At 50.5% G+C, this 27723-nt stretch overlaps 1 protein-coding gene across 21 annotated transcripts; it reads right to left on the bottom strand.

Annotated features, from left to right (window-relative positions):
* Positions 1–250: 250 nt before the first annotated feature.
* abi2b (abl-interactor 2b) lies at positions 251–27721 on the bottom strand. Of its 21 annotated transcripts, none has more exons than XM_072448389.1 (12): positions 27555–27721; positions 26414–26581; positions 26040–26216; positions 25852–25869; positions 25223–25320; positions 22705–22851; positions 21362–21486; positions 20432–20611; positions 19139–19309; positions 17710–17793; positions 16986–17171; positions 251–809 (listed from the first exon to the last, which is right to left on the bottom strand). In XM_072448389.1, the coding sequence occupies exons 1-12, from the start codon at positions 27669–27671 to the stop codon at positions 634–636; spliced, it is 1647 nt and encodes a 548-aa protein (XP_072304490.1). In that variant the 5' UTR covers positions 27672–27721; the 3' UTR covers positions 251–633. The 21 variants fall into 21 exon arrangements, with proteins under 21 accessions (XP_072304490.1, XP_072304496.1, XP_072304507.1 ...); XM_072448395.1 differs by having other exon boundaries at positions 21362–21483; XM_072448406.1 differs by having other exon boundaries at positions 22705–22833.
* Between the last annotated feature and the right edge of the window lie 2 nt (positions 27722–27723).

Raw genomic sequence — 27723 nt, 5'->3', positions numbered from 1 at the left:
TGGACCCCGCCTCTGGACTCCGCCTCCGGACCCCGCAGGTGTTCAGGACGGCCTCCAGAGGGAGCTGTTCCAGGGCGCATCCTTCATTGGTTCACTGTTTGACCTTTGTACACCACCGCCACACAAAACGACATTCAACTGCGTACAATGAGTCAGAGAAATGGACCCGCGCTCATCCCACTTCTTGTGTGCTTCTGTTGGAGCTCTGGCTCTGGCTGAGGAGCCACGCCCGACATTTGTCTTTTTTCCCCCTCGTCGTTACGTGTCTGAAAGAGGTGTTGTGTGTAAAAAGTCTGTAGAATGGAGTGTTACGGAAAAAAATCTACAACAAGGCAATGTCCTCCAGCCCTTTTTAGTTGCCGCTGCTGCTTCTTCTTCTTCTTCTTCTTTTTTTTTTAACCTCCAAAAGCGCAGCGCTCTCAGCCGCCCGGAAAACCGCTCACAATATCATCTCCAGAAATAAATACAGTTCAAGACGAGGACTAAACGGGCTGAAACTATAAAGTAAGATCCGCGGTAGTGGCTGTAACTTGAACGCAAACGAACAAAAAAACTCACATTTTGAGATTGGAGAAACAAGAAAAGGGGGAGTGTTCTGTAGTGGTGTCGGCGCTGGGACGTAGGGGGCGCTGTTCAGTCGGCGTAGTGCATGATGGACTCCACATAGTTGCCGGGGAACAGGCCCGTGGTGCCGTTCATGACGCCCTCGTACCAGCCGTCGTCGTTCTTCTTGATGACGTAGATGATGGCGCCCTCCTGGAACGACAGCTCGTCCTCCTTGTCGCGCGCGTAGTCGTAGATGGCCACCACTGCGGAGACAAGCGTCCAGTCGGTCAAGGCCCCTGACCGCCACACGAGCGGTCACCCTCTGCACGTCTATGAAGCACCGAAACCAGCTCGCTCACGACTCACGCCGGACCAATGAGACCAACGGCTTTTACAGCACTCGTTTAGCAAATAAAATATGTCATTAACTGAATGGTTTAACTGGCATTTGTGTCTAACGTCCCCGACACCAGAGACAACAAGTCTAACGTCCCCGACACCAGAGACAACAAGTCTAACGTCCCCGACACCAGAGACAACAAGTCTAACGTCCCCGACACCAGAGACAACAAGTCTAACGTCCCCGACACCAGAGACAACAAGTCTAACGTCCCCGACACCAGAGACAACAAGTCTAACGTCCCCGACACCAGAGACAACAAGTCTAGCGTCCCCGACACCAGAGAGAACAAGTCTAACGTCCCCAACACCAGAGACAACAAGTCTAACGTCCCCGACACCAGAGAGAACAAGTCTAACGTCCCCGACACCAGAGACAACAAGTCTAACGTCCCCGACACCAGAGAGAACAAGTCTAACGTCCCCGACACCAGAGACAACAAGTCTAACGTCCCCGACACCAGAGACAACAAGTCTAACGTCCCCAACACCAGAGAGAACAAGTCTAACGTCCCCGACACCAGAGACAACAAGTCTAACGTCCCCGACACCAGAGAGAACAAGTCTAACGTCCCCGACACCAGAGACAACAAGTCTAACGTCCCCGACACCAGAGACAACAAGTCTAACGTCCCCAACACCAGAGAGAACAAGTCTAACGTCCCCGACACCAGAGACAACAAGTCTAACGTCCCCGACACCAGAGAGAACAAGTCTAACGTCCCCGACACCAGAGACAACAAGTCTAACGTCCCCGACACCAGAGACAACAAGTCTAACGTCCCCAACACCAGAGACAACAAGTCTAACGTCCCCGACACCAGAGACAACAAGTCTAACGTCCCCGACACCAGAGACAACAAGTCTAACGTCCCCGACACCAGAGAGAACAAGTCTAACGTCCCCGACACCAGAGACAACAAGTCTAACGTCCCCAACACCAGAGACAACAAGTCTAACGTCCCCGACACCAGAGACAACAAGTCTAACGTCCCCAACACCAGAGACAACAAGTCTAACGTCCCCAACACCAGAGAGAACAAGTCTAACGTCCCCAACACCAGAGACAACAAGTCTAACGTCCCCAACACCAGAGACAACAAGTCTAACATCCCCAACACCAGAGACAACAAGTCTAACGTCCCCGACACCAGAGACAACAATGCCAGAGACAACAAGTCTAACGTCCCCAACACCGGAGACAACAAGTCTAACGTCCCCGACACCAGAGACAACAAGTCTAACGTCCCCAACACCAGAGAGAACAAGTCTAACGTCCCCAACACCAGAGAGAACAAGTCTAACGTCCCCAACACCAGAGACAACAAGTCTAACGTCCCCGACACCAGAGACAACAAGTCTAACGTCCCCAACACCAGAGACAACAATGCCAGAGACAACAAGTCTAACGTCCCCAACACCAGAGACAACAAGTCTAACGTCCCCGACACCAGAGACAACAAGTCTAACGTCCCCGACACCAGAGACAACAAGTCTAACGTCCCCGACACCAGAGACAACAAGTCTAACGTCCCCAACACCAGAGACAACAAGTCTAACGTCCCCGACACCAGAGACAACAAGTCTAACGTCCCCGACACCAGAGACAACAAGTCTAACGTCCCCAACACCAGAGACAACAAGTCTAACGTCCCCGACACCAGAGACAACAAGTCTAACGTCCCCAACACCGGAGACAACAAGTCTAACGTCCCCGACACCAGAGAGAACAAGTCTAACGTCCCCGACACCAGAGACAACAAGTCTAACGTCCCCGACACCAGAGACAACAAGTCTAACGTCCCCGACACCAGAGACAACAAGTCTAACGTCCCCAACACCGGAGACAACAAGTCTAACGTCCCCGACACCAGAGAGAACAAGTCTAACGTCCCCAACACCAGAGACAACAAGTCTAACGTCCCCAACACCAGAGACAACAAGTCTAACGTCCCCAACACCAGAGACAACAAGTCTAACGTCCCCAACACCAGAGACAACAAGTCTAACGTCCCCAACACCAGAGACAACAAGTCTAACGTCCCCAACACCAGAGACAACAAGTCTAACGTCCCCGACACCAGAGAGAACAAGTCTAACGTCCCAGACACCAGAGAGAACAAGTCTAACGTCCCCGACACCAGAGACAACAAGTCTAACGTCCCCGACACCAAAGAGAACAAGTCTAACGTCCCCGACACCAGAGACAACAAGTCTAACGTCCCCGACACCAGAGACAACAAGTCTAACGTCCCCGACACCAGAGAGAACAAGTCTAACGTCCCCAACACCAGAGAGAACAAGTCTAACGTCCCCGACACCAGAGACAACAAGTCTAACGTCCCCGACACCAGAGAGAACAAGTCTAACGTCCCCGACACCAGAGAGAACAAGTCTAACGTCCCCGACACCAGAGACAACAACGCCAGAGACAACAAGTCTAACGTCCCCGACACCAGAGACAACAAGTCTAACGTCCCCGACACCAGAGACAACAAGTCTAACGTCCCCAACACCAGAGACAACAAGTCTAACATCCCCAACACCAGAGACAACAAGTCTAACGTCCCCAACACCAGAGACAACAAGTCTAACGTCCCCGACACCAGAGACAACAAGTCTAACGTCCCCGACACCAGAGACAACAAGTCTAACGTCCCCGACACCAGAGAGAACAAGTCTAACGTCCCCAACACCAGAGACAACAAGTCTAACGTCCCCAACACCAGAGACAACAAGTCTAACGTCCCCAACACCAGAGACAACAATGCCAGAGACAACAAGTCTAACGTCCCCAACACCAGAGAGAACAAGTCTAACGTCCCCGACACCAGAGACAACAAGTCTAACGTCCCCGACACCAGAGACAACAAGTCTAACGTCCCCGACACCAGAGAGAACAAGTCTAACGTCCCCAACACCAGAGACAACAAGTCTAACGTCCCCAACACCAGAGACAACAAGTCTAACGTCCCCAACACCAGAGACAACAATGCCAGAGACAACAAGTCTAACGTCCCCGACACCAGAGACAACAAGTCTAACGTCCCCGACACCAGAGACAACAAGTCTAACGTCCCCAACACCAGAGAGAACAAGTCTAACGTCCCCGACACCAGAGACAACAAGTCTAACGTCCCCAACACCAGAGACAACAAGTCTAACGTCCCCAACACCAGAGACAACAAGTCTAACGTCCCCAACACCAGAGACAACAATGCCAGAGACAACAAGTCTAACGTCCCCGACACCAGAGACAAGTCTAACGTCCCCAACACCAGAGACAACAAGTCTAACGTCCCCAACACCAGAGACAACAAGTCTAACGTCCCCGACACCAGAGACAACAAGTCTAACGTCCCCGACACCAGAGACAACAAGTCTAACGTCCCCGACACCAGAGACAACAAGTCTAACGTCCCCGACACCAGAGACAACAAGTCTAACGTCCCCGACACCAGAGACAACAAGTCTAACGTCCCCAACACCAGAGAGAACAAGTCTAACGTCCCCAACACCAGAGAGAACAAGTCTAACGTCCCCAACACCAGAGACAACAAGTCTAACGTCCCCAACACCAGAGACAACAATGCCAGAGACAACAAGTCTAACGTCCCCAACACCAGAGACAACAAGTCTAACGTCCCCGACACCAGAGACAACAAGTCTAACGTCCCCGACACCAGAGACAACAAGTCTAACGTCCCCGACACCAGAGACAACAAGTCTAACGTCCCCGACACCAGAGACAACAAGTCTAACGTCCCCGACACCAGAGACAACAAGTCTAACGTCCCCAACACAAGAGACAACAAGTCTAACGTCCCCAACACCAGAGACAACAAGTCTAACGTCCCCAACACCAGAGAGAACAAGTCTAACGTCCCCAACACCAGAGGCAACAAGTCTAACGTCCCCAACACCAGAGACAACAATGCCAGAGAGAACAAGTCTAATGTCCCCGACACCAGAGACAACAAGTCTAACGTCCCCAACACCAGAGACAACAATGCCAGAGAGAACAAGTCTAATGTCCCCGACACCAGAGACAACAAGTCTAACGTCCCCGACACCAGAGACAACAAGTCTAACGTCCCCAACACCAGAGACAACAAGTCTAACGTCCCCAACACCAAAGACAACAAGTCTAACGTCCCCAACACCAGAGACAACAAGTCTAACGTCCCCAACACCAGAGACAACAATGCCAGAGACAACAAGTCTAACGTCCCCAACACCAGAGACAACAAGTCTAACGTCCCCAACACCAGAGACAACAAGTCTAACGTCCCCGACACCAGAGACAACAAGTCTAACGTCCCCGACACCAGAGAGAACAAGTCTAACGTCCCCGACACCAGAGACAACAAGTCTAACGTCCCCGACACCAGAGACAACAAGTCTAACGTCCCCAACACCAGAGACAACAATGCCAGAGACAACAAGTCTAACGTCCCCAACACCAGAGAGAACAAGTCTAACGTCCCCGACACCAGAGACAACAAGTCTAACGTCCCCGACACCAGAGACAACAAGTCTAACGTCCCCGACACCAGAGACAACAAGTCTAACGTCCCCGACACCAGAGACAACAAGTCTAACGTCCCCAACACCAGAGACAACAATGCCAGAGACAACAAGTCTAACGTCCCCAACACCAGAGAGAACAAGTCTAACGTCCCCGACACCAGAGACAACAAGTCTAACGTCCCCAACACCAGAGACAACAATGCCAGAGACAACAAGTCTAACGTCCCCGACACCAGAGACAACAAGTCTAACGTCCCCGACACCAGAGACAACAAGTCTAACGTCCCCGACACCAGAGACAACAAGTCTAACGTCCCCGACACCAGAGACAACAAGTCTAACGTCCCCAACACCAGAGACAACAAGTCTAACGTCCCCAACACCAGAGAGAACAAGTCTAACGTCCCCAACACCAGAGACAACAAGTCTAACGTCCCCGACACCAGAGACAACAAGTCTAACGTCCCCAACACCAGAGAGAACAAGTCTAACGTCCCCGACACCAGAGACAACAAGTCTAACGTCCCCGACACCAGAGACAACAAGTCTAACGTCCCCGACACCAGAGACAACAAGTCTAACGTCCCCGACACCAGAGACAACAAGTCTAACGTCCCCGACACCAGAGACAACAAGTCTAACGTCCCCAACACCAGAGACAACAAGTCTAACGTCCCCAACACCAGAGACAACAAGTCTAACGTCCCCAACACCAGAGACAACAAGTCTAACGTCCCCGACACCAGAGACAACAAGTCTAACGTCCCCGACACCAGAGACAACAAGTCTAACGTCCCCAACACCAGAGACAACAAGTCTAACGTCCCCAACACCAGAGACAACAAGTCTAACGTCCCCAACACCAGAGACAACAAGTCTAACGTCCCCAACACCAGAGAGAACAAGTCTAACGTCCCCAACACCAGAGACAACAAGTCTAACGTCCCCAACACCAGAGACAACAAGTCTAACGTCCCCAACACCAGAGACAACAATGCCAGAGACAACAAGTCTAACGTCCCCAACACCAGAGAGAACAAGTCTAACGTCCCCGACACCAGAGACAACAAGTCTAACGTCCCCGACACCAGAGACAACAAGTCTAACGTCCCCGACACCAGAGAGAACAAGTCTAACGTCCCCAACACCAGAGACAACAAGTCTAACGTCCCCAACACCAGAGACAACAAGTCTAACGTCCCCAACACCAGAGACAACAAGTCTAACGTCCCCAACACCAGAGACAACAATGCCAGAGACAACAAGTCTAACGTCCCCGACACCAGAGACAACAAGTCTAACGTCCCCGACACCAGAGACAACAAGTCTAACGTCCCCAACACCAGAGAGAACAAGTCTAACGTCCCCGACACCAGAGACAACAAGTCTAACGTCCCCAACACCAGAGACAACAAGTCTAACGTCCCCAACACCAGAGACAACAAGTCTAACGTCCCCAACACCAGAGACAACAATGCCAGAGACAACAAGTCTAACGTCCCCGACACCAGAGACAACAAGTCTAACGTCCCCAACACCAGAGACAACAAGTCTAACGTCCCCAACACCAGAGACAACAAGTCTAACGTCCCCGACACCAGAGACAACAAGTCTAACGTCCCCGACACCAGAGACAACAAGTCTAACGTCCCCGACACCAGAGACAACAAGTCTAACGTCCCCGACACCAGAGACAACAAGTCTAACGTCCCCGACACCAGAGACAACAAGTCTAACGTCCCCAACACCAGAGAGAACAAGTCTAACGTCCCCAACACCAGAGAGAACAAGTCTAACGTCCCCAACACCAGAGACAACAAGTCTAACGTCCCCAACACCAGAGACAACAATGCCAGAGACAACAAGTCTAACGTCCCCAACACCAGAGACAACAAGTCTAACGTCCCCGACACCAGAGACAACAAGTCTAACGTCCCCGACACCAGAGACAACAAGTCTAACGTCCCCGACACCAGAGACAACAAGTCTAACGTCCCCGACACCAGAGACAACAAGTCTAACGTCCCCGACACCAGAGACAACAAGTCTAACGTCCCCAACACCAGAGACAACAAGTCTAACGTCCCCAACACCAGAGACAACAAGTCTAACGTCCCCAACACCAGAGAGAACAAGTCTAACGTCCCCAACACCAGAGGCAACAAGTCTAACGTCCCCAACACCAGAGACAACAATGCCAGAGAGAACAAGTCTAATGTCCCCGACACCAGAGACAACAAGTCTAACGTCCCCAACACCAGAGACAACAATGCCAGAGAGAACAAGTCTAATGTCCCCGACACCAGAGACAACAAGTCTAACGTCCCCGACACCAGAGACAACAAGTCTAACGTCCCCAACACCAGAGACAACAAGTCTAACGTCCCCAACACCAAAGACAACAAGTCTAACGTCCCCAACACCAGAGACAACAAGTCTAACGTCCCCAACACCAGAGACAACAATGCCAGAGACAACAAGTCTAACGTCCCCAACACCAGAGACAACAAGTCTAACGTCCCCAACACCAGAGACAACAAGTCTAACGTCCCCGACACCAGAGACAACAAGTCTAACGTCCCCGACACCAGAGAGAACAAGTCTAACGTCCCCGACACCAGAGACAACAAGTCTAACGTCCCCGACACCAGAGACAACAAGTCTAACGTCCCCAACACCAGAGACAACAATGCCAGAGACAACAAGTCTAACGTCCCCAACACCAGAGAGAACAAGTCTAACGTCCCCGACACCAGAGACAACAAGTCTAACGTCCCCGACACCAGAGACAACAAGTCTAACGTCCCCGACACCAGAGACAACAAGTCTAACGTCCCCGACACCAGAGACAACAAGTCTAACGTCCCCAACACCAGAGACAACAATGCCAGAGACAACAAGTCTAACGTCCCCAACACCAGAGAGAACAAGTCTAACGTCCCCGACACCAGAGACAACAAGTCTAACGTCCCCAACACCAGAGACAACAATGCCAGAGACAACAAGTCTAACGTCCCCGACACCAGAGACAACAAGTCTAACGTCCCCGACACCAGAGACAACAAGTCTAACGTCCCCGACACCAGAGACAACAAGTCTAACGTCCCCGACACCAGAGACAACAAGTCTAACGTCCCCGACACCAGAGACAACAAGTCTAACGTCCCCGACACCAGAGACAACAAGTCTAACGTCCCCAACACCAGAGAGAACAAGTCTAACGTCCCCAACACCAGAGAGAACAAGTCTAACGTCCCCGACACCAGAGACAACAAGTCTAACGTCCCCAACACCAGAGACAACAATGCCAGAGACAACAAGTCTAACGTCCCCAACACCAGAGACAACAAGTCTAACGTCCCCGACACCAGAGACAACAAGTCTAACGTCCCCGACACCAGAGACAACAAGTCTAACGTCCCCGACACCAGAGACAACAAGTCTAACGTCCCCGACACCAGAGACAACAAGTCTAACGTCCCCAACACCAGAGACAACAAGTCTAACGTCCCCAACACCAGAGACAACAAGTCTAACGTCCCCAACACCAGAGAGAACAAGTCTAACGTCCCCAACACCAGAGACAACAAGTCTAACGTCCCCAACACCAGAGACAACAAGTCTAACGTCCCCGACACCAGAGACAACAAGTCTAACGTCCCCAACACCAGAGACAACAATGCCAGAGAGAACAAGTCTAACGTCCCCGACACCAGAGACAACAAGTCTAACGTCCCCGACACCAGAGACAACAAGTCTAACGTCCCCAACACCAGAGACAACAATGCCAGAGACAACAAGTCTAACGTCCCCAACACCAGAGACAACAAGTCTAACGTCCCCGACACCAGAGACAACAAGTCTAACGTCCCCGACACCAGAGACAACAAGTCTAACGTCCCCAACACCAGAGACAACAAGTCTAACGTCCCCAACACCAAAGACAACAAGTCTAACGTCCCCAACACCAGAGACAACAAGTCTAACGTCCCCAACACCAGAGAGAACAAGTCTAACGTCCCCGACACCAGAGACAACAAGTCTAACGTCCCCAACACCAGAGACAACAATGCCAGAGACAACAAGTCTAACGTCCCCAACACCAGAGACAACAAGTCTAACGTCCCCAACACCAGAGACAACAAGTCTAACGTCCCCAACACCAGAGACAACAAGTCTAACGTCCCCGACACCAGAGACAACAAGTCTAACGTCCCCGACACCAGAGAGAACAAGTCTAACGTCCCCGACACCAGAGACAACAAGTCTAACGTCCCCGACACCAGAGACAACAAGTCTAACGTCCCCAACACCAGAGACAACAATGCCAGAGACAACAAGTCTAACGTCCCCAACACCAGAGAGAACAAGTCTAACGTCCCCGACACCAGAGACAACAAGTCTAACGTCCCCGACACCAGAGACAACAAGTCTAACGTCCCCGACACCAGAGACAACAAGTCTAACGTCCCCGACACCAGAGACAACAAGTCTAACGTCCCCAACACCAGAGACAACAATGCCAGAGACAACAAGTCTAACGTCCCCAACACCAGAGAGAACAAGTCTAACGTCCCCGACACCAGAGACAACAAGTCTAACGTCCCCAACACCAGAGACAACAATGCCAGAGACAACAAGTCTAACGTCCCCGACACCAGAGACAACAAGTCTAACGTCCCCGACACCAGAGACAACAAGTCTAACGTCCCCGACACCAGAGACAACAAGTCTAACGTCCCCGACACCAGAGACAACAAGTCTAACGTCCCCGACACCAGAGACAACAAGTCTAACGTCCCCGACACCAGAGACAACAAGTCTAACGTCCCCAACACCAGAGAGAACAAGTCTAACGTCCCCAACACCAGAGAGAACAAGTCTAACGTCCCCGACACCAGAGACAACAAGTCTAACGTCCCCAACACCAGAGACAACAATGCCAGAGACAACAAGTCTAACGTCCCCAACACCAGAGACAACAAGTCTAACGTCCCCGACACCAGAGACAACAAGTCTAACGTCCCCGACACCAGAGACAACAAGTCTAACGTCCCCGACACCAGAGACAACAAGTCTAACGTCCCCGACACCAGAGACAACAAGTCTAACGTCCCCAACACCAGAGACAACAAGTCTAACGTCCCCAACACCAGAGACAACAAGTCTAACGTCCCCAACACCAGAGAGAACAAGTCTAACGTCCCCAACACCAGAGACAACAAGTCTAACGTCCCCAACACCAGAGACAACAAGTCTAACGTCCCCGACACCAGAGACAACAAGTCTAACGTCCCCAACACCAGAGACAACAATGCCAGAGAGAACAAGTCTAACGTCCCCGACACCAGAGACAACAAGTCTAACGTCCCCGACACCAGAGACAACAAGTCTAACGTCCCCAACACCAGAGACAACAAGTCTAACGTCCCCAACACCAGAGACAACAAGTCTAACATCCCCAACACCAGAGACAACAAGTCTAACGTCCCCAACACCAGAGACAACAATGCCAGAGACAACAAGTCTAACGTCCCCAACACCAGAGACAACAAGTCTAACGTCCCCGACACCAGAGACAACAAGTCTAACGTCCCCGACACCAGAGACAACAAGTCTAACGTCCCCAACACCAGAGACAACAAGTCTAACGTCCCCGACACCAGAGACAACAAGTCTAACGTCCCCGACACCAGAGACAACAAGTCTAACGTCCCCGACACCAGAGACAACAAGTCTAACGTCCCCGACACCAGAGACAACAAGTCTAACGTCCCCAACACCAGAGACAACAAGTCTAACGTCCCCAACACCAGAGACAACAAGTCTAACGTCCCCAACACCAGAGACAACAAGTCTAACGTCCCCGACACCAGAGACAACAAGTCTAACGTCCCCGACACCAGAGACAACAAGTCTAACGTCCCCGACACCAGAGACAACAAGTCTAACGTCCCCAACACCAGAGACAACAAGTCTAACGTCCCCAACACCAGAGACAACAAGTCTAACGTCCCCAACACCAGAGACAACAAGTCTAACGTCCCCAACACCAGAGACAACAAGTCTAACGTCCCCAACACCAGAGACAACAAGTCTAACGTCCCCAACACCAGAGACAACAAGTCTAACGTCCCCAACACCAGAGACAACAATGCCAGAGACAACAAGTCTAACGTCCCCAACACCAGAGAGAACAAGTCTAACGTCCCCGACACCAGAGACAACAAGTCTAACGTCCCCGACACCAGAGACAACAAGTCTAACGTCCCCGACACCAGAGACAACAAGTCTAACGTCCCCAACACCAGAGAGAACAAGTCTAACGTCCCCGACACCAGAGACAACAAGTCTAACGTCCCCAACACCAGAGACAACAAGTCTAACGTCCCCAACACCAGAGACAACAATGCCAGAGACAACAAGTCTAACGTCCCCAACACCAGAGACAACAATGCCAGAGACAACAAGTCTAACGTCCCCGACACCAGAGACAACAAGTCTAACGTCCCCAACACCAGAGACAACAATGCCAGAGACAACAAGTCTAACGTCCCCAACACCAGAGACAACAAGTCTAACGTCCCCAACACCAGAGACAACAAGTCTAACGTCCCCGACACCAGAGACAACAAGTCTAACGTCCCCGACACCAGAGACAACAAGTCTAACGTCCCCGACACCAGAGACAACAAGTCTAACGTCCCCGACACCAGAGACAACAAGTCTAACGTCCCCGACACCAGAGACAACAAGTCTAACGTCCCCAACACCAGAGAGAACAAGTCTAACGTCCCCAACACCAGAGAGAACAAGTCTAACGTCCCCAACACCAGAGACAACAAGTCTAACGTCCCCAACACCAGAGACAACAATGCCAGAGACAACAAGTCTAACGTCCCCAACACCAGAGACAACAAGTCTAACGTCCCCGACACCAGAGACAACAAGTCTAACGTCCCCGACACCAGAGACAACAAGTCTAACGTCCCCGACACCAGAGACAACAAGTCTAACGTCCCCGACACCAGAGACAACAAGTCTAACGTCCCCAACACCAGAGACAACAAGTCTAACGTCCCCAACACCAGAGACAACAAGTCTAACGTCCCCAACACCAGAGAGAACAAGTCTAACGTCCCCAACACCAGAGACAACAAGTCTAACGTCCCCGACACCAGAGACAACAAGTCTAACGTCCCCAACACCAGAGACAACAATGCCAGAGAGAACAAGTCTAACGTCCCCGACACCAGAGACAACAAGTCTAACGTCCCCGACACCAGAGACAACAAGTCTAACGTCCCCAACACCAGAGACAACAAGTCTAACGTCCCCAACACCAAAGACAACAAGTCTAACGTCCCCAACACCAGAGACAACAAGTCTAACGTCCCCAACACCAGAGAGAACAAGTCTAACGTCCCCAACACCAGAGAGAACAAGTCTAACGTCCCCGACACCAGAGACAACAAGTCTAACGTCCCCAACACCAGAGACAACAATGCCAGAGACAACAAGTCTAACGTCCCCAACACCAGAGACAACAAGTCTAACGTCCCCAACACCAGAGACAACAAGTCTAACGTCCCCGACACCAGAGACAACAAGTCTAACGTCCCCGACACCAGAGAGAACAAGTCTAACGTCCCCGACACCAGAGACAACAAGTCTAACGTCCCCGACACCAGAGACAACAAGTCTAACGTCCCCAACACCAGAGACAACAATGCCAGAGACAACAAGTCTAACGTCCCCAACACCAGAGAGAACAAGTCTAACGTCCCCGACACCAGAGACAACAAGTCTAACGTCCCCGACACCAGAGACAACAAGTCTAACGTCCCCGACACCAGAGACAACAAGTCTAACGTCCCCGACACCAGAGACAACAAGTCTAACGTCCCCAACACCAGAGACAACAATGCCAGAGACAACAAGTCTAACGTCCCCAACACCAGAGAGAACAAGTCTAACGTCCCCGACACCAGAGACAACAAGTCTAACGTCCCCAACACCAGAGACAACAATGCCAGAGACAACAAGTCTAACGTCCCCGACACCAGAGACAACAAGTCTAACGTCCCCGACACCAGAGACAACAAGTCTAACGTCCCCGACACCAGAGACAACAAGTCTAACGTCCCCGACACCAGAGACAACAAGTCTAACGTCCCCGACACCAGAGACAACAAGTCTAACGTCCCCAACACCAGAGAGAACAAGTCTAACGTCCCCAACACCAGAGAGAACAAGTCTAACGTCCCCGACACCAGAGACAACAAGTCTAACGTCCCCAACACCAGAGACAACAATGCCAGAGACAACAAGTCTAACGTCCCCAACACCAGAGACAACAAGTCTAACGTCCCCGACACCAGAGACAACAAGTCTAACGTCCCCGACACCAGAGACAACAAGTCTAACGTCCCCGACACCAGAGACAACAAGTCTAACGTCCCCGACACCAGAGACAACAAGTCTAACGTCCCCAACACCAGAGACAACAAGTCTAACGTCCCCAACACCAGAGACAACAAGTCTAACGTCCCCAACACCAGAGAGAACAAGTCTAACGTCCCCAACACCAGAGACAACAAGTCTAACGTCCCCAACACCAGAGACAACAAGTCTAACGTCCCCAACACCAGAGACAACAAGTCTAACGTCCCCGACACCAGAGACAACAAGTCTAACGTCCCCAACACCAGAGACAACAAGTCTAACGTCCCCGACACCAGAGACAACAAGTCTAACGTCCCCGACACCAGAGACAACAAGTCTAACGTCCCCGACACCAGAGACAACAAGTCTAACGTCCCCAACACCAGAGACAACAAGTCTAACGTCCCCGACACCAGAGACAACAAGTCTAACGTCCCCGACACCAGAGACAACAAGTCTAACGTCCCCGACACCAGAGACAACAAGTCTAACGTCCCCAACACCAGAGACAACAAGTCTAACGTCCCCAACACCAGAGAGAACAAGTCTAACGTCCCCAACACCAGAGAGAACAAGTCTAACGTCCCCGACACCAGAGACAACAAGTCTAACGTCCCCAACACCAGAGACAACAATGCCAGAGACAACAAGTCTAACGTCCCCAACACCAGAGACAACAAGTCTAACGTCCCCGACACCAGAGACAACAAGTCTAACGTCCCCGACACCAGAGACAACAAGTCTAACGTCCCCGACACCAGAGACAACAAGTCTAACGTCCCCAACACCAGAGACAACAAGTCTAACGTCCCCAACACCAGAGACAACAAGTCTAACATCCCCAACACCAGAGACAACAAGTCTAACGTCCCCGACACCAGAGACAACAATGCCAGAGACAACAAGTCTAACGTCCCCAACACCAGAGACAACAAGTCTAACGTCCCCGACACCAGAGACAACAAGTCTAACGTCCCCGACACCAGAGACAACAAGTCTAACGTCCCCGACACCAGAGACAACAAGTCTAACGTCCCCGACACCAGAGACAACAAGTCTAACGTCCCCAACACCAGAGACAACAAGTCTAACGTCCCCAACACCAGAGACAACAAGTCTAACGTCCCCAACACCAGAGAGAACAAGTCTAACGTCCCCAACACCAGAGACAACAAGTCTAACGTCCCCAACACCAGAGACAACAAGTCTAACGTCCCCGACACCAGAGACAACAAGTCTAACGTCCCCAACACCAGAGACAACAATGCCAGAGAGAACAAGTCTAACGTCCCCGACACCAGAGACAACAAGTCTAACGTCCCCAACACCAGAGACAACAAGTCTAACGTCCCCAACACCAAAGACAACAAGTCTAACGTCCCCAACACCAGAGACAACAAGTCTAACGTCCCCAACACCAGAGAGAACAAGTCTAACGTCCCCAACACCAGAGAGAACAAGTCTAACGTCCCCGACACCAGAGACAACAAGTCTAACGTCCCCGACACCAGAGACAACAAGTCTAACGTCCCCAACACCAGAGACAACAATGCCAGAGACAACAAGTCTAACGTCCCCAACACCAGAGACAACAAGTCTAACGTCCCCGACACCAGAGACAACAAGTCTAACGTCCCCGACACCAGAGACAACAAGTCTAACGTCCCCGACACCAGAGACAACAAGTCTAACGTCCCCAACACCAGAGACAACAAGTCTAACGTCCCCGACACCAGAGAGAACAAGTCTAACGTCCCCAACACCAGAGACAACAATGCCAGAGACAACAAGTCTAACGTCCCCGACACCAGAGACAACAAGTCTAACGTCCCCAACACCGGAGACAACAAGTCTAACGTCCCCGACACCAGAGAGAACAAGTCTAACGTCCCCAACACCAGAGACAACAAGTCTAACGTCCCCAACACCAGAGACAACAAGTCTAACGTCCCCAACACCAGAGACAACAAGTCTAACGTCCCCAACACCAGAGACAACAAGTCTAACGTCCCCAACACCAGAGACAACAAGTCTAACGTCCCCGACACCAGAGAGAACAAGTCTAACGTCCCCGACACCAGAGACAACAAGTCTAACGTCCCCGACACCAGAGAGAACAAGTCTAACGTCCCCGACACCAGAGAGAACAAGTCTAACGTCCCCGACACCAGAGAGAACAAGTCTAACGTCCCCGACACCAGAGAGAACAAGTCTAACGTCCCCAACACCAGAGACAACAAGTCTAACGTCCCCGACACCAGAGAGAACAAGTCTAACGTCCCCGACACCAGAGAGAACAAGTCTAACGTCCCCGACACCAGAGACAACAAGTCTAACGTCCCCGACACCAGAGAGAACAAGTCTAACGTCCCCGACACCAGAGAGAACAAGTCTAACGTCCCCGACACCAGAGAGAACAAGTCTAACGTCCCCGACACCAGAGACAACAAGTCTAACGTCCCCGACACCAGAGACAACAACGCCAGAGACAACAAGTCTAACGTCCCCGACACCAGAGACAACAAGTCTAACGTCCCCAACACCAGAGACAACAAGTCTAACGTCCCCAACACCAGAGACAACAAGTCTAACGTCCCCAACACCAGAGACAACAAGTCTAACGTCCCCAACACCAGAGACAACAAGTCTAACGTCCCCAACACCAGAGACAACAAGTCTAACGTCCCCGACACCAGAGAGAACAAGTCTAACGTCCCGACACCAGAGAGAACAAGTCTAACGTCCCCAACACCAGAGACAACAAGTCTAACGTCCCCGACACCAGAGACAACAAGTCTAACGTCCCCAACACCAGAGAGAACAAGTCTAACGTCCCCAACACCAGAGAGAACAAGTCTAACGTCCCCAACACCAGAGAGAACAAGTCTAACGTCACTAAACGGATCCACAGATCATGAGACGTTCTGAGTCTCCGTCACTGTTTGGAGACACCGGGGTTCAGATCTGGAGTACATTAGTTTCTGACCCTTCTCAAACAAACTGACATCTGTTCCATGACCACGGGATTTGTCTTTCCACATGGTTTATGTGGGCGGCTGACAAACCTTTCTCCATGTAGGTCCTCGGGGCCCAGGGCGGGTCCTCCTCGGCGTAGGGGTCGCTGTACTCCACCACGGCCGACTCGTCCTCGTCCTCATCATCCTCGTAGTCTTCCGGAGGGGGCGGGGGCGGGGTGGTCTCCTCAAACACCGGCTCGTCTGAGGGCGGGGGCGGCGGGGGCGCGTCCGAGACTGCGGTCAGGGAAAGGATGAGGTCAGAGGGACATTTACCACAGGTATTATGGACGAGGAAAGGAGGCTTCTATGTTGGTTCCTGTTATTATAACATGACACGAGGGCGTGGCATCATGTCCTCCACATTATTCTCTCAACACCGTTACCAGCAGAGGGCGCCAGAAATGTTACACAGACACAAGATGAGAAATATAAATGCCAAGTGTTTTCAAACTAAATAAACGATGTAACATTTAAAAAAGGGACTGTACCTGTTTTTTTTTCATGTAATAAAGTTCAATCTATTTTGCCGCAGACTCATTCTGAGCCGCTGTTGAGCGGAGATGCTAATGCTAGTTTTACACTGACGACAAAACTTGCACTTATAAAATCATTGAACAATACATTTGGACCTCTGCAAGTAAAAACCAGGCACAGCACCTTCAGGGCGTGGCCGAGAGTAAACATGTGTGCCATCAGAATGTTTTGGTCCAACCCCAGAAGGTGGCGCTGTTGGGCTGCTGTGAAGGTGATTATTCACCCATGCACCACTTACTGGTCTCCTGCACCCGGGCCACAAAACCCATCAGAGGCAGCTGAGGCGTGATCTGCATGGAGGGCGGAGGGGGCGCCAGAGAGCCTAGCAACCAGACAAACGGCAGAGAGAGCAGTTAGAACAAGAGGAGAGCACAAGAGGAGAGCACAAGAGGACAGCACAAGAGGACAGTCATCTGGAAAGGGCAGAAAGGTCGGTCAGCAGTAGATCATAGGAAATCAGGAAGGATGTTATCGTCCGGACGTTACAGTCCAAAATGGCGGCCCTCTTTCGGCCCAAATCACTTGCAGTTCACCATTTTGCCTCCCTCACCACCTACATTTACTGTCTCGCAGGAATAATATATCAGATGTGTTGACCTGATGGTTAGAGACACGGCGCAAAGGAGTTCGTGGGTTCGGTTCCTGCACGGAGCTTGATTCATTTTGAGTTTAACTTTTTTTTGCAGTCTAGTTTGTTTTGGGATGAGTTAGCTACACTTTTGCTAATACAAAGCCATGGTATAAACTAGTTTTAGCCAGACGAAGTAAACCTAACTTTCCTCATTCATTGTCATTATTCAACTTAAAAATAAAGGCTGGATCAGATGAACAGGTGAGCAAACATTTACAGGTTTTTTCCCCTCGTCTCCAAACTACTCCAAAAACTTAGGTTCAGGGTTAGGGGTTAAGGAAATGATTCCCTTTGCTGTAACAGCGGGACCGGGCTCTGTCGCCGCCATCTTGGATTTCGTAACTTGCGTCCGTGCTTCCTTCCCGATTCCCTATGATCTAGTGCTAAAAGGATTCACACGTGAAGATGTCAGATTCTTGTTGGTTTTTCCCCTTCACAGATGATGTTTCTACAAAGAGCGCAAAGCTAAAGACGCCTCATGTCAATCATGTCAATCATGTATGCAAAAAAGTACTTTGGCCAAGATGGGAACACATTACATTCTCATGTCAGGCCAATGCTCACAAAGTAAGTCTAGATGAGTTCAGTTTGATAGAAATGGAGACATATAAACCCTGTTCCAACATCAAAAACAGACCTGGAGTTGTATTTAGCTTTATTCATGCTTAAAGGTTGAATTCTGTTTGTAATTCCTCTCCCGCCGAGACTCAAAAAACACTTTGTTCTGAATTTTTCTCACCCTAACCCTTTGTGATGTCATAGTTAGAGCTCAGAGATCTTTTGTGCAGTTAGGCTTCGGGGGGAAACTAGCACGTGTTTATCTTCCCTCTGCAGCCAGTAGATGGAGCTCTGACTCAATTCCTGACAAGGGAAACGCCTGCTCGATATGATGTCATGTGTGCTCCTGAGTGTCACGGTTTATTTGTGTAAAAGAGCATGCTTAAAGGCCAGTAACAATTCAAAAATGTGTAATGTTAGTCCTTTAAGTGTGAGGGGCGTGTCCATCAGGCCTTTCCCCTCCCACACTCGGGGGCACCTTGGTTCTGGGCGAAGTGCGGCCCTCCGTTGAGCTGGTTCTGGTTGAGGACCATGTTGTTGGGCTGCCCGGTGACCGAGGAGGGCCGGCGGTACGGGAGCGAGCCGCCCACAGGGGGGTTCTGGGCCGGCTGCTGCTGGGCCGGCCGGTTCATGCTGTAGAACTGAGCCCCTGTCGACAGGAGCAGAACGTCAGAACGCAGAACTCTCACACAGTTACCATGACAACAGCAGCAGCAGCGTATGGTTCTGCGCGGGCAGCGGGGGACACGTTCTGCACTCCATACATTTTACAATATGGGATCATTTTGACTGCTAAAAACTCATCGCCATGACTACCTGGAGCCAAAATGTACGACTAAAGAGCTTCAAACATACAACGGGATTCTCAGCAGCCGACGTCAAAAGAGATATCGTTAACGTGTAAATGAACACGTCTTTAGCCTAACAAAATGCTAACTCTAATCCGTCTGAATATTAAAGGGCATACTCCATGTTTTTGTCATTATGACGTCGTTGGCTGAGACTGTCCCTGTGAATAATAATCATCATTTTACATCAGTCGAGTTGAACATTTGACAAATTAATTTGAAATTGGTTGTTGAAAATGTTGAAAATGTTGAAAATGACAGGAAGTAGAGCCGAGTTCTACAACAGAATCCCTCTGATGTCATCAACAAGTGCCATTCCATCAAAATTATGCACGCAACTTACACCTTTTTAGGACAACAATCATTTGACAAAATAAACTTGTCGTCAGGTGTAATTATTGGTCAATAACCATTTAATGATTTAAATAGATGAAGATGTACAACTACAGTCGGCGGCGGTAACGTAACACGCCATAAAAACACCAAAGAGGAAGAAGACGACTTTTGCCCTTGTTTACAGTCTGGTTGCTAAGTAACAGAAGATAATTACCTCCTAGGTCATTTTTGCTGGACATGTCAAACCAGGAAGTGACATTGTAAACAAAGTCAATGGTCATTTTAAAGCAAAGGCCTTCACCAGGATAAAAAAACAAGAATATTTGGACAATATTATGGCAATTTGAACATGTAAATATAAAATGTTTAAGCAAAAGGCAGAAGAATGTGACGGATAATACATCATAAAGTCTGAACGTGTGAAAGCAAAATGAACACGTGAAGCTGATGGTCATGCAGACGCACACACAGTGACGAGCCATGAGCGCCGCAGGCTGGGGGCGGGCACAGGATGGATGAGCACTGATCGGTGGAGGGGAGGGTCACATGACTGGTCTGAAGCCAGGCGGTTGGCTGCGCACACTCACCTGGCGCCGGGTTGCCAAAAGCAGAGGGGCCCGTGTTGTCGGGGAGCTGGGGCGGGGGTGGGGGGACGGGTGGGATGTCTACAGGGGCGTTGGGGGCTTTTGGGGGGCCGTCGAGCGCGGGGTTGGGGGGCCCCGGGGCAGTGTTGGGAGTGGGTTTGGGTGGGTTGGAAGGGGCTGTGGCTGAACCAGGAGATTTGAGAGTAAAGTGGAAAACAGAGTAAAGAGTGAGTTTCACACAAATACATTGGCCTCAGGTGAGTCAGAGGGACACAATACGACTACAGGATTGTACTTTAGCTTCACATGTGAGACAGGCTTTTGAATTACCATCGTTGGTGCATATCTCATGTTTTGTCAGATTAGTTCAACTCCAAACTTGAGCTAATTTAAACAGTTGATCAGAACTTAAAGGGCTGTACTTAATCTGTACTTATAAAAAACGGTGGCGCTCCGTGGTCGACTGGATAGCGCCGGGTGAGAGTTCAAACCCGCCCCGCTCTCATCCCCGTTCTACACGGAACTGTCCAAACAAATCCTTAAAAAAACGTGTTTGCAGCAGTCCTAATGGTTAACTGTGTGGTCCGAGGTCAGAACAGAGTTTACTGTCAGTCGCACCTCCTGCATTTATAATTAGATGCAGACAGCACACAGTGGTCTCATTTACCTCCAGGAGCTGCTTTTACAGTATTTCTGTGCTGGGAAAAGACACATTTTCCTTTTTTTTCTTTTTTTTTTTTTTTAAACAAGAAACAAACTGGGTACAGCCCCTTTAAGTAGTATGTTCACCAAATACATTTCCTTTTACTTGGGTGAGAATTTGAGTTTACTTCTACTAGAATAATATTCATTTGAAGTAAGTGTACTTTTAGTGGAGGTCACTGTCCTTCTCGTGCTCTGGCACAGGTCTATAAACAGAAGTAGAATGGTTACCTGGGTAGACTCCGGGCGGGGCGGGGGTGGGCACGGCGATGGGGATCCCCACACTCCCACTGCCGCTGTTCTCTCGGCTGCTGCTGCGGCTGCTGCTGGGGTGGCTGCCCCCGCTGCTGCCACTGCTGGAGACACAGGCGTGAGGACCAATCGCAGGGACATGAAGATGGAGACAGGGTCCAAAGAGCTGAGGTCTACCTACAGACCCTCTGAGACTGAGCCCCCCGGCCAATACTGGAACTACTGAATATTCACAGTGCGGAATATTGAGTGCCAACTATCGGTACTAATCATGTGTGATACCAGTTGGTTTGGATTTTAAATGTCACACTTTCATGCAGTTTCCAAAATACATTCACTTTGGTTTGTTTTATAATGAAACCGTTTGTACAGCTTTACCAGTATTAGCAGAGGGCATTGTGGGATTTACTGAAGGACCCAGCACTTTCAAATGTGGAGTGAGGAAGGTTTAGTTTTGGAAACTTGTTCTATTAAATTAGTCATTCAACACCCAAACCGCTGTAAATAACTGTCAGTTTGAGCAAAGAAAGGAGCAAACAGAAGTGTGTGAGACGGAAGTGTGTGAGACGGAAGTGTGTGAGACGGAAGTGTGTGAGACGGAAGTGTGTGAGACGGAAGTGTGTGAGACGGAAGTGTGTGAGACGGAAGTGTGTGAGACGGAAGTGTGTGAGACGGAAGTGTGTGAGACAGAAGTGTGTGAGACAGAAGTGTGTGAGACGGAAGTGTGTGAGACGGAAGTGTGTGAGACAGAAGTGTGTGAGACAGAAGTGTGTGAGACAGAAGTGTGTGAGACAGAAGTGTGTGAGACAGAAGTGTGTGAGACAGAAGTGTGTGAGACAGAAGTGTGTGAGACAGAAGTGTGTGAGACGGAGCAGAAGCCACAGACACTGGACATGATGAGGAGGCGACATGAGCGAGTGTTACAGCAGACACACATGAAGATGGAGCAGGGCACACCCTCCACTTAGAACAGCCCTAACCCTTCATCTCAGACCCACTCCGTCCCAGGTGGGCACTACTCTGTCAGAGGCACTGGGCATTTCAATCATCTATGTTGTCTGGGCAAGGAGAAGGGTGCTCTTAATTAACATAGCATGGAATTCATCTTATTTTAGAATTAGAGGATGCCACAAATTAAATTAAATTAACTTTTTTCTGCTTGAAGCACTTGGGCTGGCGTGGTGACACCCTGTGTCTCATTAGATGAGACAGGGCCAGAGTGCTGGGTCCAGGAGTACCAAGCAAAAGAACTGCAGAGAAACAGAAGCTAGCAGAAGCTAGGAGAGGCTAACAGAAGAGCAGGGAGACCATGCTGGGGGTACCTGTACGTGCGGTTCCTCTGATTAACAGATGCAGTGCGGACGGGGCTCTGCTGGGGAGGCACCATGTTGCGTGTCGGGCTTGACACGTAGTCGTTAGGTACAACGGGAGGACGCACCGGCTCGAGTGTCCTATAGGGGGAGTGGCGCCTGTGAGAGGGGCAGGGCATCCACAGAGTGTGTGGGGGAGGTGGATAAACAGGTGCAAACTTAAAAATAAAAAAACAATGGGGTACAACATGTGGCATACAAAGGATACTCTGGGTCAGAAATTCAGAGGGCGGGGTTAGAGTCGGAGGTCCAGAGGGCGCGGTTAGGAGTGAGACAGTGAAGGGCGGGGTTGAAGAGTATGATGCTGCGTTCATTTGAACTAGGAAAATGGGCTTGAACACTACACTATTTCTTTCTATTGTTTTTAAAGGTTTAAGGTAAAAACAAACAACTTTTGTCTTTATTAACGAACATCGTTTTAACATTGGGGAGAACATGCAAAGGGTCCCAGGTCACCCGGGAGTCGAACCCAGGACCTTCTCCCAGTGAGACGAGAGATGTCTCCCTCAAAGAAAGTTATCGGCAATACAAATACAAAAATTGTACAATACAAAAATTATCTGAGATCATATTTCTCAGCAGTTTGTCAGATTTTGGGAAGTCGGATGATTAAATTCTTCTCAGAATTTCAAAGACTACATGAATGCAGCATGAGGCCCAGAGGGCGGGGTTACAGAGCACGAGGCCCAGAGGGCGGGGTTACAGAGCACGAGGCCCAGAGGGCGGGGTTACAGAGCACGAGGCCCAGAGAGCGGGGTTACAGAGCACGAGGCCCAGAGGGCGGGGTTACAGAGCATGAGGCCCAGAGGGCGGGGTTACAGAGCATGAGGCCCAGAGGGCGGGGTTACAGAGCATGAGGCCCAGAGGGGTGGGGCCAGTGTAAGACGTCCACAGGGCCTCTTGACCTGAAGTCTGTTCAGCTCACTGACCACAGCATCTCAGTAAAGACTCATTTAAAAGTCAATGAAAAGAAGAATCTAACTGTTCTGAGCATGTGACCCAGCTCTGACCAATGAATGTAACAGTAAGACAGGATGTACACGTGGATGTACACGTGGATGTGGATGTACACGTGGATGTACACGTGGATGTGGATGTACACGTGGATGTACACGTGGATGTGGATGTACACGTGGATGTACACGTGGACGTACACGTGGATGTACACGTACACATGGATGTACACGTACACGTGGATGTACACGTACACGTGGATGTACACGTGGATGTGGATGTACACGTGGATGTAGATATGGATGTGGATGTACACGTGGATGTAGATATGGATGTGGATGTACACGTGGATGTACACGTGGATGTGGATGTACACGTGGATGTGGATGTACACGTACACGTGGATGTACACGTGGATGTACACGTGGATGTGGATGTACACGTGGATGTACACGTGGACGTGGATGTACACGTGGATGTACACGTGGACGTGGATGTACACGTGGATGTACACGTGGATGTACACGTACACGTGGATGTACACGTGGATGTACACGTGGATGTACACGTGGATGTACACGTGGACGTGGATGTACACGTGGATGTACACGTGGATGTACACGTGGATGTGGATGTACACGTGGATGTACACGTGGATGTGGATGTACACGTGGATGTGGATGTACACGTGGATGTACACGTGGACGTGGATGTACACGTGGATGTACACGTACACGTGGATGTACACGTGGATGTACACGTGGATGTACACGTGGATGTACACGTGGATGTACACGTGGATGTACACGTGGATGTGGATGTACACGTGGATGTACACGTGGATGTGGATGTACACGTGGATGTACACGTACACGTGGATGTACACGTGGATGTACACGTGGATGTGGATGTACACGTGGATGTACACGTGGATGTACACGTGGATGTACACGTGGATGTACACTCGCAGCCCGAGAGGATGGACAGAGATCCAGCGTCCGGCATGCGTGAGGCGGCTGGACACCAACACCAACATCATCACTGGCCGTCACAAAGGCAGTGACCACACGTTAGGGCTGAACACTGAAGCTCAAGACAACACTCCGACAGTACACCCTAATGTACAGGAACTACTCTAATGTACAGGAACTACTCTACTGTACAGGACCTACTCTAATGTACAGGAACTACTCTAATGTACAGGAACTAATTTAATGTACAAGAACTACTCTACTGTACAGGAACTACTCTAATGTACAGGAACTAATCTAATGTACAGGAACTACTCTAATGTACAGGAACTAATCTAATGTACAGGAACTACTCTAATGTACAGGAACTACTCTAATGTACAGGAACTAATTTAATGTACAAGAACTACTCTACTGTACAGGAACTACTCTAATGTACAGGAACTATTGATTAGCTTTACAGAGGTTTAAGTCTGGACATTGGGCTGAGTATGGAGAACGCCGACCACCGTTGAATTGTCTGGGCATGTGATGCGTTTACGTACCCGAGTGTGCCCTTCCCCGTGAGTGGGGGGCTCGGGGGCTTCTGTGTGGGGGGGGTGGTCCGGGGCAGTCCTCCGGCTTTCATGTTCTGAGCGCTGGCCTGGAGTGAAGAAGAGCGAGGTGTGTGAACACTGAGTCAAGTCTGGTGGCGTTACAGTGACATGAAATGATTGACAGGCTCCCAAAAAAGTGAACGGCGATTAAGAACCACCACGGGGCTCTCAGAGGGGCTCTCAGAGGGGCTCCCAGAGGGGCTCTCAGAGGGGCTCTCAGAGGGGCTCTCAGAGGGGCTCCCAGAGGGGCTCCCAGAGGGGCTCCCAGAGGGGCTCCCAGAGGGGCTCGGCAGCAGATGAAGAAGGTGACATAACCCCTATAGATGCAGAGTCTATAACATCTGTATCAACTGAGAAGGGGCACGGCTTTACAGTTGAGGATTGAAAGATGTGAATTTTAAGGTTGATTCATTTATTGGTAAAAACACACTTGACTTAAAGCCCTGAGTGGAACTAAAGAAACCTGGATTATTTTCCCGACTGGCTTTGATTGAAACGGAAGGAATGATGAAGGCGAAACTGAAGATGAAATAAAAAGCATACAGAAATCCAAATCACACACATTGTAAACGTCTTACCTTGAACCGCTGCAACCACTACAGGCGAGTAAAGAGTTAGCCAAGCAGCACGAGAGAGAGAGGACAGAGGTTAGTGAGGCAGGAGGACGCGCCAGGAGCAGGACAAGCAAACTGCCACTTTAACAAATCCAATCAGACATTTGAACAATAAAGTACAACTCTTGGTTTGGGATAAAGGATTGGCCCACCTTGACCCCGTGGCCCATGTCGTCCAGCAGGCTGTAGTCGACGGGCTTGCGAATGTACCTCACGGGCCTCTCTGGGTTGGCGGGGGCAATGATTTTGTGGGTGCGGGACGTGTTCTTGTTGGTGGTGAGGATGCCAATCTCTCTGCGAGCCACCTTCTCCTTGTGGATGTCCACCGTCTGACAAACACATGTCACATGAGAAATGGGTCATGTGGGCCGATACACTATTAACCCTTGAAGCAGTAAGTGGAATGACAACATCAGGCCTACTTCATAGCTGCAAAGACATGCTAAAAAGGATCACATTCAACAGTCCAAAAGGGTCTTCAGGCTGTGTGTGCCTGACCCACATGAGCAGAAGGTGCGTGTCAGACCTGAGAGATGTGGTTGATGGAGGACTCCATGCGGCGCAGCTGGGACGCCTGGATGTCCAGCATCTGGAGCACATTGTTGGCCAAAGTGTTGATCAGGTAGGCCACACTGGCCAGGGACTGGGTGGTGTAGTTCTTGGTCTCTTCCAGAGCCCGCTGCTTGTCCGGGGACTGGACATACACACGAAGAGAAGAAACGACCCAGTCAGTCAGTCAGTCAACAAGTAACAAGTCTGGATCTGTAAAGGCTGAACTTATACAATCAAAGAGATCTGGCTTAGGACAGGGAGAACATGCAGTAGTTCTTTTGGTGTATTTTTCAATTGTTGGGAGGTCGGTCCTAGCTAAAGTATGACTGGGTCACATCCAGATGCAGTGGTAATTAAATACTGCAAATGGAACTTACAGGGTGACAATGAGTGATCAGTGTAGTGTTTTAGAGGATGACATCAAACAAGTTTGTGAACATGACCTGCAGAGCAACATTCTAACCCACGCACGCCCCTTTACAGTTTGTGGGTTTAGTAGCACTTAAACAGAGCAAAACTCACAGCTTTCTACTTTACACCAACATGTTAACATCAGACATGAAGGATGTTGGGCATTTAAACCAGAGCACACGGTCACCGCCTGCACTGGCCTCAGCCCTGACCGCTGACCATGGACACTGACCCGGTGTGTTCTGTAAACCCGTGTGCAGAGCCGGGCACACGGTGGGCACACGGTGGGCTCCATCACCATAAATCAGGGCGACACCGCTGCGGCACACACACGGGACGCGCCGCCGCGGAGCTATAACCGCGCACCGAGCTCCGTGTCCGGCTGCAGACCTACGCGGAGGAGGTGCAGCCATGTACAGACACATTAGCAACAGCGACCATCCGTGAGACCCCGCGGCAGAGAGTGACAGCGGCCGCCGGAAAGCAGAGCGCAGTGTCCGGCCTCGCGCTCGGCACACACATGTAACACACATGTAACATACTCGTAACACACATGTAACACATCCATATGACCGTGTTTATGAGGAGCAGCGGCACAGAGCAGGCTGCAGCGGCGCTAGCGTTAGCCACGGTTAGCTCCTGTGCGGTGCCGCCGGAGCTCGGACCGCACTGACACCGCCGTGGCTCCCGTTTGTCACTCCTACCTGGACATAGTTACTCTCGCAGTACTCCGCGACTCGTTCCAAGTTGGTGAAGCTGTCCAGCAGAGCGCTCCGTCCCGCTGGAATCTCCTCTTCCAGAAGCATTTGTAGCTCCGCCATTTTCACATCTTTAGCGATGTAGAGGCTTTCCACGGCGCCCCTCTGGCCGAGT

This window comes from Eucyclogobius newberryi, unplaced genomic scaffold (assembly GCF_026437365.1).
Source record: "Eucyclogobius newberryi isolate DKJ021-1_F unplaced genomic scaffold, fEucNew1.0.hap1 SCAF_1, whole genome shotgun sequence".
In the NCBI taxonomy this organism is placed as follows: domain Eukaryota; kingdom Metazoa; phylum Chordata; class Actinopteri; order Gobiiformes; family Gobiidae; genus Eucyclogobius; species Eucyclogobius newberryi.
Note: the sequence above shows the minus strand (reverse complement) of the source record. Positions and strands in the feature narration are given on the sequence as shown.

Bases quoted from the DNA above. Each gene is read 5' to 3' on its own strand.
- abi2b (XM_072448389.1), bottom strand. From the start codon at position 27,671: ATGGCGGAGCTACAAATGCTTCTGGAAGAGGAGATTCCAGCGGGACGG. The intron at 21,487-22,704 runs GTACCCCCAGCA...CTGTGTCTCCAG, and splicing joins CAGAGGAACCGCACGTACAG to CAGTGGCAGCAGCGGGGGCA. The intron at 19,310-20,431 runs GTGAGTGTGCGC...TCCTGTCGACAG, and splicing joins TTTTGGCAACCCGGCGCCAG to GGGCTCAGTTCTACAGCATG.